General features: G+C 45.7%; 1 protein-coding gene across 2 annotated transcripts; it reads left to right on the top strand.

Moving 5' to 3' along the window:
* Positions 1-488: 488 nt before the first annotated feature.
* On the top strand, positions 489-3,393 carry LOC135399440 (uncharacterized). 2 transcript variants are annotated; one of them, XM_064631238.1, is made up of 2 exons: positions 489-3,247; positions 3,306-3,393. In XM_064631238.1, exon 1 carries the CDS (start codon positions 718-720, stop codon positions 2,674-2,676), a length of 1,959 nt encoding a protein of 652 aa, XP_064487308.1. In that variant the 5' UTR covers positions 489-717; the 3' UTR covers positions 2,677-3,247; positions 3,306-3,393. The 2 variants fall into 2 exon arrangements, with proteins under 2 accessions (XP_064487308.1, XP_064487309.1); XM_064631239.1 differs by having other exon boundaries at positions 3,309-3,338.
* Positions 3,394-16,429: the final 13,036 nt, after the last annotated feature.

The raw sequence follows: 16,429 nt of genomic DNA on the forward strand, positions 1-16,429 counted from the left end.
ATTGCTATTTTGCGAGCGCAAAGAATACCCTTTAGATTTTGCATTTGTTCTGATGTTCTAATGATGAAAGAAAATCGAGGGGATATAACCGCACACATAGCTAATTTTATGGCGCTTGCTCGCGAAGTCCACAGCGACGGAGCTATTGCAAATACTTTGATGGACGTGATTCAGGAGTCCACCGGGCGCATTGAAAATTACCAGCGTGAGGGTAGTGGGTTTGTATCCACCGACGTCCAAAAAGTTCAAATGTGTATTTCCGCTGTGAAAACTAAAAAGTTTGGATGCGAGGGGGTACTTCCCACAAATTTGGCTAAACGCAGGAATGTGTTAACGAATATCCATTTACCAATACGCAAGGAGGGTGAATGTTTTAAATACAATACACTCGCTCTCCTGCATCCACAGGAAAGGAATTCGTGGAAAAAATATGAAAATTATGCAGCAGATTACTGGTGGCCAAGCCGCTTCCCTGTTTCATTCTCTGATCTGGATGAATTTGAAGTCCAAAACCAGATATCCGTGTATGTCTACGCCTATGTCGATCAGGGAGTGCACGTGTCGCGACCCGCAAAACTGGAATTCGAAAAGAAAATTCATCTTTTGGAGGTTGATGAGCATTTTTTTGGAATAAAGTCCCTCGAACGCTTGTTGACAACAAGAAGTAACCATTTTGTATGCGAACGCTGCACACGCTCTTTCGTGAAGGAAGAGAGCATGGCGAAACATCGACGCCTTTGCACGGACATAAACGAAATCCTGTTGGAATTTTGCGAGCCGGGAAAAAATTTTGTAGAGTTTACTAAAATACAGTACATGCAACAGTACAACTATGTCGTTGCGTTGGACACTGAGAGCGTACTCGCACCCAGTGGTGTTGGCATGCAACGTCACATTACCTCTAGCTTCTGTGCTGTGCTCGTGCGTACCCATGACTCAAAGGTGATGCGCATTAGAACACACCATGGGGAAGATGCGGCAAAGCAGTGTGTGAAGGCACTCATGGAAATGCGTGATGAAATGATTGCCTTGAACGCCTGCCCCGCTGCAATGGTGTTGAGCGATGAACAACAGGCCAAGCACAGAGCTGCTACCCACTGCGCATACTGTAAACGGGAATTCGCGAAAGACCTACCTCGTGTCCGGCATCATGATCATTCGAAGCATTGTACTGCGGGTGAGACAAATTATATCGCTACACTGTGCAACCCCTGTAACGTCGCGTGCACTACCAGAGAAAAATTGCCGATCATGGTCCACAATTTGTCTTATGATCTGGCTGGACTGTTACGGGAATTTCACGTTCTCGGGTGGAAGCGACCTCCCTTCATTGTGGCCAGCTCCATGGAAAAAATTCGTTCGTTCGAAATTGGTACCTTCCTCTTCAGAGATACCATGCAGTACCTAAATTCGTCGTTGGGGGACCTCGTGGAAACCGTCAAATCCATGGGGGGAGCCGAGGCATTCCAATGCTTGAAGCAGGTATTTGGAAAGGACTACGAAATTTTACTTCGTAAAGGTGTATTCCCGTACAGCTATGTCAGTTCTTTCGCAGTTTACGATGAATTGACCTTGCCAGAAAAATCCTTCTTTCGAAACGATCTCACGGGGGAGGATATAAGTGAGGAGGACTACCAGTATGCATTGCTCGTATTTGAACATTTTGGGTGCCCAAATTTGAGGGCTTATAATGCATTGTACCTGAAAACGGATGCCATATTACATGCGGACGTGATGCAGCACTTCCGACGTCTGTGCTACAGCGCACGCGGATTGGAATTGCTTCATTGTGTTTCTCTGGCATCCTATTCGTGGCAATGCGCCCTAAATTACACGCAGGCAAAATTGGAATTGATCACCGAAGAGGACATGTACAGAACTATCGAATCGGGCGTTAGAGGTGGGCTCTGTCAGGCGAGCAGGCGTCATTTGCAGGCTAACAACCCTCAGTGTAGTGGCTATGATCCCGATAAAGAGGAGGTGTACATATCATACATAGATTGCAACAATCTTTATGGATTTAGTATGATAAAGCACCTCCCCGTCGGTGATTTCGAATGGGTCGAGGATTTTAGCTCCGTGGATTTTATGCGTCACCCCACGGATTCAGATGTGGGGTACGTGTACGTATGTGACTTGGAGTATCCAAAATCTATCCACACTCTAACGAGGTACTTCCCCCTGGCTCCCGAGAAGGCAGTAGTCCCAAAGGAATGGCTCTCGCCATTCCAGCGAGGGCTTCTCGAAGAATTAATGTATCAGCCTGCTAACAGCAAAAAGCTGTTGCTTACGTGCAAAGACAAAGTCGAGTACGTTGTTCATTACGCGCTGCTCGCACTCTATTGTAGATTAGGCATGAGAGTGACAAAAATTCACAGAATTCTAAAATTTCGCCAGGCGCCATTCCTGCGTCCCTACATCGAGGACAATGTTGCCAGACGTGTTGCCTCGGGCACGGCATTCGAAAAAAACTTCTACAAACTCTCAAATAATGCAGTCTTTGGGAGAACACTTTTAAATAAATTTAACATGCGTGATATTCGAGTAGCCTTCGATGAGGAGACGGCGAGTCGCCTCGGGAGTCAGGCAGAATGCGTGAGGATGGAAATTTTGTCCCCGGATTGTGTCATGTACGAAATGCGCAAAAGAAAGGTGCGGTGCGATTTCCCGCTCTAGATTGGGTTTACGATTTTAGAACTCAGTAAATTAACCATGTACTCATTCTACTATGAAACCTTGCTGAGCAAGCTCACTTGTCCGGTGATTACCTGTTACTTTGACACGGATACTCTGATCCTTGGCCTATTCTGCAAGGACTACGAAGATCAGTTACGAGCGATCGCCGACGACCACTTAGATTTGTCTTCCTTTGATCGGGATCATCCACTGTACAGTGAAAAGAATCGTGGAAGACTTGGCGCATTCAAAAGCGAAACTGGTAGTGTACCTATCGAAGAAGTAATATGCTTGAAAGCTAAAATGTACTCTATCAAACTAGCTGGAGAAAAGCAAATTGCAAGAGCTAAAGGGGTAAAGAAAAATATTGTACGCAAGCACCTCCTCCATGAGACATACTACGATACCTTGTTCAATCACACGAGCGTATCGAATGAGCAAGTGTCAATAGTTGGAAAGAAACAGTGCATGTACACCATCAGAAATGTCAAAAGAAGTCTGATGGCATATGACGACAAGCGATACCTCTGCAATGACATCGAATCCTACCCTTACGGAAGCTGTGAATATGGTAAGTTTAAATGGATGATGTAAATAGTGAAGCTCATAACATTCTTTTTTCGCTCCAGAAGATGTGCGGGAAGAGAACTGATACTTCTGTGACATGCTGTTCTCGCGTGTGGTCTGGGACTGAGCCGTGGATGGAGAAGGACGAACGCCTGGGTGATCCACATGGTATTTATGCGAAAAACGCCATGGATGTTAATGGAAATGTCCAGTGTGTTGGAAGTGCCCCAGAGAGAACTACAATCTCTCTGAGAATGCCATGATGTGTCTAATAAATGTTGAAAACTATTTCCCGTGTTTTTCTATGTCCTTACTGTTCCGAAGTGTTGTCCAGGATTAACTAGAAAGCGTCCCAAGCCAATATGCAATTTGGGGGGGGGGCTTGTGAGCTGGCCCAGAAATCAATGGAATTGATCAATGAGTGGTTGTCTATGCTGCGGTTGAAATTATGAAGCAATATGCAGTTGAAAGATTGTGGCCGAGTAACTAGCGAGTGGAAATGACAAATGAGTCTATCGAGCATGTATGAGAGGCAGCCAATAGGACAATCACTGGGTTTTAGAAATGAATGGAAGTGACCACCCCCGGACCAATAGACAGGTGAGCGATTTGGAAGCCTATGACTTAGAATTGAATAGAATAGATCATTTTGGTGTCTACGAGCGAGTGAGCAGATGTTGTGGCAATTAATGGTAGCCAATCACATAGAAATTAGATGGATGAAGGGGTGGAGCTGTGACCAACCAACCAGAGGACTTAGAAGTGGCTTGACCTGGATTAGAATTGGCTGGTGGATTAGAAATTCCTTGAAATGGATTAGAAAAAAGAGCGATTTGAAAGCCTATGAACCAACTTAGAATTGAATAGAATAGATAATTTTGGTGTCTATGAGCGAGTGAGCAAATGTGGCAATGAAGGGTAGCCAATCACATAGAAATTGGATGGATCACCATGAAGTGGTGGAGCCTGGATTAGACCTGGCTTGACCTGGATTAGAAATGGGTGGTGGATTAGAAATTCCTAGAACTGGATTAGAAAAAGGATGTCGTTGTGCGTAACGGCTCTATACTTCTCATTCCGAATGATATCATGTATGTATTGGTTTGTTGAAAATTGGAGGAGGCGCCTATCTGGGACAGATTATCTTGTCCCCAGATATGCACCTCCCCTCTGTTTTGAACAAATCTGATAAGCACCTCCCCTCTGAATGATATTATACGGAATGATGGTTGGCTAGGAGCGTGCGGTGTGGTGAAGTTCTGTTTTAACAGTGTAGCGAGACGTTCCCATTGCACAGAATAATGCACTATCGGAAATGAACTGCCCCGCACAGCACGCTCCTAGCCAACCATCATTCCGAATAATATCATTCTGTGGCCTGATTTGTTCAAAACAGGGAAGAGGCACATATCTGAGACACACAGATTGAGATAACCCTATCATTCGTTGCCATGGTTGGCGCACGGCCTGCTATGCGGTGAAGTTCTGCTTTTACAGTGCAGGGCGTCGAAGTTGGAGGGCGCCTACGAGCTCTCCTGTATAGGCATACACTCTTAAAAATGAACTTCACCACATAGCACGCTCCAAGCCAACCAACATCCCGAGTGACATCGTTCTCTCACATGATTTGTGGAAAACGGGAGGCGTACGCCTTTTTGTGACTATTAACATTTCTGCATAAGTGTCACAAAAAGGCGTACGCCTCCCGTTTTCAACAAATCAAGGAAGGGAACGATATCACCCGAGATGATGGTTGGCTAGGAGCGTGCTATGTGGTGAAGTTCATTTTTAAGAGTGTATGCCTGGGCAGCATATGCGAATGGATGAGGGTGAAAAGCCTGTCAGTATCCACTCCGAGCTTAGGGGGCTCCGCCACTTAGACAACTTGGCCACGTCCAGAAGCAAGCACTCTCTTTTTTCTGCCCTCGTAAAAAGGTCACACACGTCTCTCGGCCGCTTGGCCAGCGTATACGCTACTAGCGCCCTGGCCCACAGTGAGCGATCGCCTCAACATCCTGCTGGGTTACCTTCAGTGCCATGGCGAGAGTTTGTACCGGGTGTAACGCTCGACGTTCCGGGCCTTCATAAAAAGAGGGAATGTAGCCCCCTGGTCGCTAGAACGGCGGCTGAGAACCTCATAACTGACGTCTACCACTCACATACTCTGGTATTCACTCATGGCTCTATTGACGATCGTACCAAAAGTGCCACGTGTGCCTTCCACATCCCGTCAGTGAACGTGTCCTGGCAAGAGAGATCATCGCGTTACCCGATATCCTCCACGACTGCTGAGCTCCTGGCTCTCCTGCATGCAGATGCTGCGGTCCAGGTACGAGGGTTTGCCAGAGCAGTCCTACTCACAGACTCGAGAAGCGCTCTATGGGACGTGATGAACCCCATGTGTGACAACATCTTAGCGCGAAGCATCAGAAGATCGTGCGCCCAACATAAACAAGCTGGAGGCGATATCGCCTTCCAATGGATACCGTCCCACGTCGGTGTCGGCGGCAACGAAAGGGCGGACCAGCTGGCGTCCTCGGCACACCTGGGCTGCAGCAATGTTTTGCCAACTCCGGACGACGCCGACAGGCAGATGTCTGTTCAGCTCCTTGTTGAACAGCGCCACCCTGGAATACGGGACATCATGCATCATAATCGCCCTCCTCTTCCCACGAAAAATGTTCCTCGAAGCATCCAGACCATGCTCCATAGGCTCCGCACTGGGTGCGCGTTCACCAATTCTCGGCTGTTCAAGATAGGCTCTAGGGGTGACGCCTGCTGTGGCCACTGTCAACAACCCGAAACAATCGAACACGTCCTGCGAGACTGCCGAGCATACCATTCTGCGCGCGAAACACATCTCCCTCGCTCCACCTCGGGATCGCTAGCAGACATCCTCTACCCCGCTGGTTCTTCTGCCGAACGTTCCGCCAAAGCAAGAAACCTCATTCTCTTCCTGCTGAAGACAGGCCTTGCTGATCGACCCATCTAATACTGTACTCTCCCCGATGAATTCGTGCACCTCACTGCATCCCCATCCTTCAACCTCCTCTCTCCTACATCCGTCCGTCCTTCCTTCCTGTTTTGTTTTGCTATGCGTTTTCCTTTTCTTTTTTTGGCTATAGTCGTGACGACGCCCACTTCTGTGTGGCCAACAACGGCGAGCCTATCCTGCCATCACCCCCCCCCCCTCATTTTTGAGAGTGTAGTTCCCTACAGTAGCTCTTGCAGCCGAGTGGACTGACCGATTACTGGAGCTGACCTGCAGCGATGCTTCAACAATGCTCGTTTTGCTCAACAATGTTGCCCTTTGCTCTGGCTTCTTGACGCTTCTGGCTTCTTCTGTCATATGACGCTGTTGTGCAGCAGCGGTGGCGCTGAGCCAACACTATTCCTTGTTGGAGGTGTGCTCCGAGGGCTATTCTGTCGGCGGCGGGGCACCGTACATTTCAGTACCGGCTGCGACAGCGGCGCCAAACACACGCGAGGAATCCTTTCCAGCGCGGAGTGTCTAGCAACACTAGCAACGACGATGCTATCCAGGACGTTCTTAGACGTCTTGCCTCCCTAAAGATGCGTGCCTGGGAAGATTTTGCGGCGTTGCAGGCAGCTGAGCGGTGGTCGCAGGAGTCCTGCTGTTCGCGCCTTCTTCTTGGCCGCTTTTTTCGTCGCCCTCCAAATGCTGCTGCGGAGCTGGTGCCCTCTGGCGGGTCTGTTCAGGCTAGTCCTGAAGGCGTTCGGTCAATTTTTCGTGACCACTTCGCCGCCTTGTACGGCGCAGTCGTGTCTGCTGATGCCGCAAAGCAAAACTTTCTGCCGACTCACAAGCACTTCGTCCTTAGCGCAGATCCGTTTACTCTGGACGAGTATACGGGCCGCCGTTAAGGCCCTGCGAACTGCACTCTAAGAAAAACGGGTTGAAAAGGGGTAGAAGCGCATCAGTTCTCCACGACCTATTTTCCCTCTACCGACAGCAGGTTGAAGTAGTGCTATTTCTGCCCTTTTACTCAGCTCTCTACCCCTAACAGTAGAACCACTGTGGCAATTTTATCACTGCTAGGGTTCAAGTAAATATTTTTTTCTTTTTGTGTGTTTCATAGCAGGGTCACTAATGGAAGTGTAAATGGAGTCACTGATGTGACGACAGTAGTTGAGGTTTACTAATCCTGCGCACAAAGGCGTTTGGTCCACCTTCGAGGTCACTGTTCAAGAGATTAGCCAGAGCGACCAAACACAGAGTGTCTGCGCTTGCGCGGAATCGCTGATTGCGTAAAAGGGCTCCGCATAGAGACGAAAGCTGAAAGTTACAGACTGTGGGTTTGCACGCCGATATTGTTGCACCGAAGACCATGCGTGCGGCCTAATGGCTATGCTGAGTCGGGAATTCGCATCTCCGTGGTGGAGGGCGTTGTCGGTTCAGCTGCAATAATATGAACATAAGCAAGATGGAGGACAGAATCAGGTGAGTAATTTTGATATTCAACATTATCCTTCCCGAACGTATTATATGCCGTGATCAGATGTGTTTTGCGCAGTGCGTGTTCGGCTTGATCGTCATGTTGCCGGACACTTTTTAAGGATCTTATGAAACTGCAATATCACCAAATGCGTTTGTGTAATACACGCAGGTCACCATGACAACTTTGGCACGGCACCTTATCAGCGCCCGCCGGATGTGACTACAGGATCCACTTCGAAAATGAAGAAACGGGGCCATAACATACGGTGAGCCGCTGTTTGATGGGAGAAGGTACTCATCGCTGGAGTCTTGGTTTTTGGATGTTCTCAGTGTTATTTATTTATTTGACTTGTGTGCACAGCCAGCCTTGTGTGTGCTCTGATAGCCTTCTTCTTTCTGTATGCTTATTTCTGAGGGAATCACACACGTAACATATTTCTGAGGAGTGAAACATGTACCGTCGTTATTATTTATCGCTTATCTTAAATGCTCTATTAATGCCATTTACATTTCAGTTGAATTCATCCGTCCTGCCACGTGTTCCTCCGGGCAGATATTACACACCGAGCGCATTTCGTGTGTACTTAGAGTGACACAGTAGTATGAAACGTCAAGCCCTCAGAAGTCATCCCGATGCCCTTGTTATGGTGAATCGATGTGGAATTTATGTGCGAGACAGTCCATGCAAGTGCTGTGCAGTCTGATAGATGCAGCAATGAAGTCGTCTGTGTTGTGTCGTGTTTTCTTTCGTGTCTTCGTGCTCAGGCTTCTTCAATATAGATGTACTATTCGCATTGGTAAGCGCAAGTGCACAATTCCAATTGTGACGTGGTAATAAAATGCTGTGACCAGTAACTGTTGTCTATATATTCTATCTCATCCACACAAATACTATACTTCAAGTTTTTCTCAAAAGCGCAGAAGTCCTTCCTGAAAGGCGGAGTAAATAGTTCCCTACAAGGTCTAAGTGCTCCGTCATTACGGGTAGAGATATGCCACCGGTAGGCAGAGCGCCAATAATAGTAGAGATTCTTACTAGTTCCGGTAAAAATTATCTTCCAATAAGGGAGAACAGTTCTACTCACGGTAGAACTGCCTTCCGGGAATGCTAGAGTATTTAGCGTCAAGATGGGGAGATATTTGTCATCCTTGGGGTAGAGGTGTCTTCCACATGGATAGAAAAGAATAGACCCCCCAGAGGAATAACAGTTAACCATGTAGGGGCAGAATTTTGCCACTAACAGGGTAGAATTCTCTTCACACTCAGGGGTAGAACTGTTCTACCAGTGTGGTAGAAATGAAGAGGTAGAAGTGTTTCTACCCCTCACTTTCTACCCCAAAAGGATTGAAAATCTGTAACAACACACTTCTATCCCAAAAGGTAGAAAATTACACCTTTTTTTCTTAGAGCCGGGAGACCTTCCATGGAAGGTCTCCCGGCTCCAATGGTCTCCCTGCAGAACTCTATAAGTGCTTATGGCGTACGCTCTCCGCTTTCAGCGTTATTCAATGGCTGCTTGGCGGACGGCCTCCTATGCCCCTCCATGCGAGAGGGTGTAGTAACGCTACTATGCAAAGACTCGTCTAGGAAGCGGGACCCGAATGTGTACCGGCCCGTTTTCCAACTTAATACGGACTACAAGATAGTTTCGACCGCAATTCTGCGTTCTTGTAGTTCCCTCCTGTCAGGTCTGTGCTGTTCCTGGACGGTCAATCAACTTGCACACACAGGCCCTGCTTGACGCCATTTACTGGGCGCACAGCCGTCAGCGACCCCCGGTACTGGTGCCTTTTGACCAGAATAAGGTGTTTGACAGGGTGCATCGTGGGTATATGTTCCGTGTGCTGGAGGTGGCTGGCTTCCCTCTGGTGCGCTGGATTAAGGCCCTATACAAAGATTCCTCTCCCGCTGTCGGCGTAAACGGGTGCGTTTCCGATAGGTTCCCCATGAAGACCGCTGTGCGGCAAGGCTGTCCTTTGTCCCCGACGTTGTATGCCATCCCTAGTAAAAAAAAAAAAAATAACAGCCTGGATCCACTGTGGAACCAGCCTGGAAAAGCCATTCCAGGCTGGCTGGCTAGGCTGGCCAAAGCTGTTTCCATGCTGGGTCCAGTGCTGTTTGAATTTCCATTCTGAGACCATCCAACTTCCATTCGGAAACCAGGACGGTTCCCTGCTGGAAATGGGATGAAATGGAAAAAGCCAAGCTGGAAATGGGATGTCCCAGCGAGTACGCTGTGCTGTGGCAGATTCTTGGCTGTGAATGCTGTGAATATAATTTTGGCTCATATAAGCACACAAAAAGCCGAAATTAATTTCGCAAATGTGTGCAAATGCTTTATTTATGCCCAAATATAATAAAATAAATAAATAAAATAGTAATAAAAATAAATAAATAAAATAACACATAAATAAATATCCAAAAGTGGGCAAGGTTATGCACAGAACACCACGTACATGACTAGATTGCAAAACAAAAAAATTACTGTTCATTGGCTTCACGCTGCGAGGTGGTGGTGGTGGTGATGGTGAAATGGCTTGCCGTTGTCGGCCTCACGTAGGTGGGCAAAGTCACGACTTACGCCCTGGGGGAATGTGCGTCCTGGGCCGACTTCTAAGGGAGACGTGACGTGAGCTTTCCTGGCCTGTCAAACAGAAATTATAGCCATAATGCTCTCATCGTAAAATGCGACTACCCGCCATCGGCATCAACTCAGAATCTGCTTTGAACTGGGAAACGTCGGTTGTCGTGTTGGCGTCTAAGGTACACCCTGGTAATTTAGGTGTTCCCTCCTAAATTTCACCTTCGCCGACCGAACAAAAATGTGAACGTCTTTACATTTGTATAGTCGTGTGCTCTCTTATGCATCTTGTTCCTGAACCCGCGCACGAGCTCTATTACGACAAAGGGTAAGCGGTGTGTGTAGTACGGTTGATCCTCAAGTCCTAAATCTGAACCAAGGGGTACGGTAGTGACCCGATACTTATCTATAGATATCGGAACTGCCATCATGATGCGTCATTGTCGCTCTTGCACGGCACAGACTTACTTTGTCGGTCAGTTAAATGAGAACGAGCGCCTGGCAAGTGACTGCACATGCATGCATCAAACTTTGCATCAAATTGTGTGATATCACATTGTCGTCTTACAGTGTTGCCACTGTTGCCACTATTTGTAGTATATTTGTTATCATACGTATAATGGGGTGTTAGTTATTCTTATTTAAAATATTTGAATTTATTGCTGATTGTCACTTTGTTCATTTGTTAGCGTGTTTCCAGTTCCTGCTTTGTGCAACAATTTATCTTCTATAAGTTGCTTCTATTTGAGCGGAACCTCCTGTCTTGAAACACGGGTTCCAGGAGAAGGTAGGCTGAAGTCCAAGCACTCCTACATCGGGACACGATGGACACATATTCCGGCTGGAGACCTCCTGCATATCCAGCCTTGTTCCAGCCTGTGTCCACTGTGGAACTCGTTCTAGACCATTCTTTATCCGGCTGGATGCAGCCTGTTTCTGGGACAAGCCCGTTTCCAGGCTAGATCCAGTTAAATTCGAGGCTGGAACCATCCTGTTTCCAGGCTAGATCCAGTTATATTCCAGGCTGGAACCAGTCGAATAATCCAGCTGGAATTCCCACTGCATTTCCAGATGGAATTTTTACTAGGGATAGTCTTTAGTCCTATCCTAGAAACCTTAGCAACCTGCCTTCGACTTGTTATGTTTCCGTTGCCAGCCTCGTGGAACCTTCCTCTGTTCACGTATGCAGATGACCTCTCCTTAAAGGGACCGAAAAGTGAATATAAACCTATCGAAACTTTATGTTCAGCGAAAAGCGTGAACCTTCAAAAGTTCAAATATCGAAGAACTCCGCTGAAATCGCTGTAGTTTTTCTGTAATCGAATTTTCCATAATTGCATGTCCAGGGACCTAGTAGGAAACCGGGCAGTCTGTCAACAATTGCATGACCCCGCGCCATCTGTCGAGGAACGCATGTAATACGCGCACTTCCGGGCGCTAATCCGGCGAAAACGAGAATAGCAGTGAGCATTTGTGACAAATTTCTACGTCTAGAATGTCGAGCCTCTTGATCATGAGTGCGTTGTAATTCCGCATTCGAGAACTGCCGCTCACACAGAACTGTGGTTCGTGCGTTAGAGTGCTGGAAAGTGTGTTCTTCGCAGCAGAAGATTCCTCGTCCAGAGATTAATCGAAGTCACATTTGTCCTCAGCAGTAGCTCACCGTGCCGTGAACATGGACTGCTTTGTAAAATTTCCATGTATCAGGGAGAAGCACTTGTGTAAGCCGCAACAAGCGCTGTTTTTTCGTCGTGCAGGTGTTCATGTGTGAAATGCAAACCGACGGATACTACGGATGGATACTACGGTTTTTGCTGCCGAGAGGTAGAGAGTGCGTGTGAAAAGCAGACAGACAATTGCATCAGAATTAACGAATAGTTCGAAATACTGTGCCTTGACACTGAAGTACTGCAAGTGTCTTTTACATATATCCGAGAAACCGAAGATGATGGCAACATACACGGCAGGGCCGTGTGGTCCTTACGCGCTACTTGAATGGCAAACTGGACGGAAAACCCTTATTTCTGCAGGAAATTCCGTTATATCACCTGTCGGCCATTCACAAGATGGATATGGGGTGCTCCGAGAAAATACAATAGAAAGTACTCCACTGGATCTCGGTCTGCGTCATGCATGCTATTAGGGATGCTTTCCCATCAGTGCGCTGACTTGTAGAAATGTTGATGTCAGCATATTTTCATTTCTTGTTTGCTGCAAGTTTTTCTCGTTTGCATTTTCTTTGCTGTCACGGCATATTATAATTACTAGTTTGTTTCTGGAGGGTTAAGTAACCTGTGGGCATAGATGTATTTGTAGGTTATACTCATATGTCTCAATTGTATATGTGAGGAGCAAGTAAGGTAATTTTCATCAGTGTCATTCAGCTGAACTGTGATCATAACCTTTTAGTATACTTCTTAGTGACTACGTTTCCAAATGTCAATTAATACTTGAACTAACATTGGGATTTAACACTTAACTCTGTTTTGCTAAACGGAGTAACTGATTCATTATGACGTCACCAACTAACATTTGTATAGGAGGACCTGAGGGCTGACTTCAAGTATTATTAACCCTTGATCTCGGTTCAAAGTTAACCATGCACCATTGGCGTTCATAGTACTCCAAAATGGCTAAATAATTTATAGCATAAGTTATCTGTTACTGTAATTGAGATGTACTTTTGTAAAGTACTTTTGACAGCCCTGCAAATTGAAACTGGCTTCAGTGTACACTACTAATGCATCGTAACGTTTAATTGAAATATAATATAAGAGCAGAAGCAACATTTTGTCACAACTCAAACTATCTCTCTCTTTTTTATTGTCCAGAGATTTAGGAAAAAGAGTAGGACTTCCTGCCCTCTGATGTTTCGACGTACTTGATAGAGTTGTAGCACGTGCAACAAAATATACAAGCGAAGGATAAACAGTTTTGTCTTTCCCTTTTGAATTTAACAAGCTAGTTATATTTTACCATTTGTGCACTTTTGTATTCTCTGTTGGTGAAAAGACTGCAGGGACAATAATGCTGCAGATCCAACAGTGACCTGTCATCTTGATGAAGATGAGAACTTTTCTTCATGCATGCCAAGTGAGACGAAAGAAAAGTACTTGTAATGAAGGATGTACAAAAACAGTCAATCTCCGTCGACTAAAATTTTATACATGTGGATGTTACCAAATCGTGTAGTTTCCATCCAAAGGTAGGACTAGCAACGTTGTTTGTTTGTTGTTGGTAGGTTATTGGCATGTTGATGTGCTATACCGTTATGGAACATCAATATAGATAGAGGCAAACACAGTAGACAGCGTGATGGCTGCAAACTCTCAAGTGAAGATTTATTCAACAGAACAAGAACATGAAAGCATGAGTAGAAAAGGCAGTGCCCATGCAATGCATGGAGAACCACATTAATCTCTGAGAAGATAGGATGGGGAGAGCAATAAAGAAGCATGACGGTTGCGCCTGAGATAGGGGAACTCCACAAATTTAGGACCAATATGATGTGGTAAGCTTGCATCCCTTACAAAAATGTTTAACTAGATCCTATAGGAGTTGTATAGAAATGCCTAGATAAAGCAGATTGAATTTCTATAGGAATACTATACAGTTTTTATGTACTCTTAAATATATTTTCTATAGATAATTGGTGACTGGTTTCTATAGAATCTGGATACAGGCGGGTGGATACAAATCCTATACAAAGCAGTTAGGAACTGTAAAGAAACTGAATAGAGATTGTATTGAGTAGCTGTCCGAATTTTATACATTTCTTGTTCGATGTATATACGGCACGTATACGTTGTCTTTATTTGTGATGCTTGGTGTTTGACTGCATAGCCCTGAGGAACATGCAACAGTGACGAGGTTGTAAGGTAAAACACACTCAGATTTATTTACATTTTATGTACAAAATCACTGTTGTGAGTCACTCAGCTCAAGCAGCATAGAGGCGAGGCTCCTCTTTATAGAGCAGCAACTGATGCCCCATACTTACTGGACGTGTAGTCTGGTAGTCTACGTTAGGTGAGAAAATACATTTCGATAGGGGCTATGTCTCTATACAGAATGGATACAGAATATATACATTCTGGATTCAGATGTCTCCACAGAAAATAAATTAATTCGATAGCTGCAGAGCCTGTTACTGATAGTGCGCAGGTATCTAGCTACATAATGGTGAGAAAATAATGTTTCATGGAGGTTTTATCTCTATAAATAATGGATACAGAATATATACATACTGTATTCATATGTTTCTATAGAAAACATACAGAGCCCACTAGTTAAGCTCTCTATATAGAACCTATGCAGTTTCTATCTACAAGATAGACACTGGATACGCTAGATAGGCATTCTATAAAACCCCTATAGAAAGTAGAAATTCATTTTTGATTTTTGTAAGGGATGGCTCACTGCAGCAGTGACACACACTCAACAATTCCAGTAGTAGGGCTTAAAAGACAATGAACTTTCACTGTTTCAATGGTCATTCAAGCGTAGAGGATGCATCACTAGAAAATTAATTAGCGTTCCTTAGTCATATAACTACACCTCTTCACACAGGAAGTATTCTTCTACCATTCAAACCAGCTAGCAGTTCTCATCGGTTTCTTCTCCTACTGTTGACATCGTACTAATGTTCTGCACCTGTCCAAAGACTCCATAAATGTCAAAAAGTCTGCAACACCTAACAAATCTACTGCTTCCGTATCTGGACTTTGCATACCTGCGTTCAGCTATTGCTGTCGTGTCAACTTGAGTGCCTGGATCACACAACACGTAGTAGTCTGGCGCCACTTCAACACTGGAAGGCCCCTAAAATCAAATTTGTTGATGTTGACAATATTGAGTGCGGGACAAGTAGAATAACATAAGTTAAATGGAATACGTCATCGTTATATTATAATTTATACATCTGTGACGCCTGTACATACCTAAAGAGTTGTGTTGAACTCGTCACCTCGGTGAAGCAAAATCACTGGTTACTGAACGGCTGTTTGCTTCGGACGCCTTCGCAATTCGCCGTCTACGGCATCTTCTTCGTAGTCATCGGCAGCAAAATAAGCTCAGCACACACGCCACGACTGTCGCATCTAATAGCCGAGTGTTTCGAACCACATTCGTTCTCGCGCTCTCTCCTCTTGTGACAGAAAACCAAGATGAACGAACATGATTTTTCCATCCCCGAACACCAAAACTACACCAGGCATATGTAGCTATCCTGAATACGTGATGTAAGACTTCACAGTCGTATCTCTTCTTAAAACCCTAGAATGAGGCTCGTGCCCCATTCCTCTTCCTCTTTATTCACGTGTCGGCACCTTACATAGGCCCCGGGGTGCTGGTTTCGTCCCTCCTGGGATGATATTTGCATATATTGCAGATTGTGGCTATGTGCATGTGACCATCAGGAGTGACATAACCAATGGTCTTAAGTATGCCTTGTTTCGATGCCGTTTGGGTAACAGTGTATGGGCCTTGTGGCGTAGTCCTCATCCCAGGTAGGCGCCTCTGTACTAGGATAAGATCGCCGAGTTTGATGTCCGGGATGCGATTGCTGTGACGACGGTCGAAGTTTAGCTGCATAGTTAGCCTGTACTTGTTGATCTGATCCAAGTTGTTGCGCTTCTCGGTTAGAATGATTGTATCACTGATGCCTAAATCCTGATCAGCATGGAGAATAGGTGAGCGGCCATGTAGAGCAAAGTAGGGAGAGCACCCTATAGCTTGGTTGGGGGAACGATTACGATGATGCGTTGCAGCTTCCAAACATGGTTTCCAACCACAGGGAAAATCAGGATACATGTGTATAAACTGCTTGATATCGCGGATAGCACGCTCAGCCATTCCGTTTGCCGCAGGGTGGTAGGGAGCTGTGAACTTCAACTGGACATGTCGTTCTTGGGCCCATGTGGCTAGACGCTTGCTTGTGAACGCAGGTCCATTGTCACAGATGATGGTCTTAGTGCTTGTGAAGATATCCCGTTCCAGCATGGCAATTACGCTCATGGTATCTTCCCCCCCTGGCCGTGTGTTAATTACTCGAGTGTGTTCAACGATGGCAAGCAGAACTGATTGGGTTTTCCTGATGCCCTCAGACTTTTTACGTAATTCAGCAAAGTCGAGGTGTATGACTTCG

This window comes from Ornithodoros turicata, chromosome 7 (genome assembly GCF_037126465.1).
Source record: "Ornithodoros turicata isolate Travis chromosome 7, ASM3712646v1, whole genome shotgun sequence".
NCBI classification, from domain to species: Eukaryota; Metazoa; Arthropoda; class Arachnida; order Ixodida; family Argasidae; genus Ornithodoros; species Ornithodoros turicata.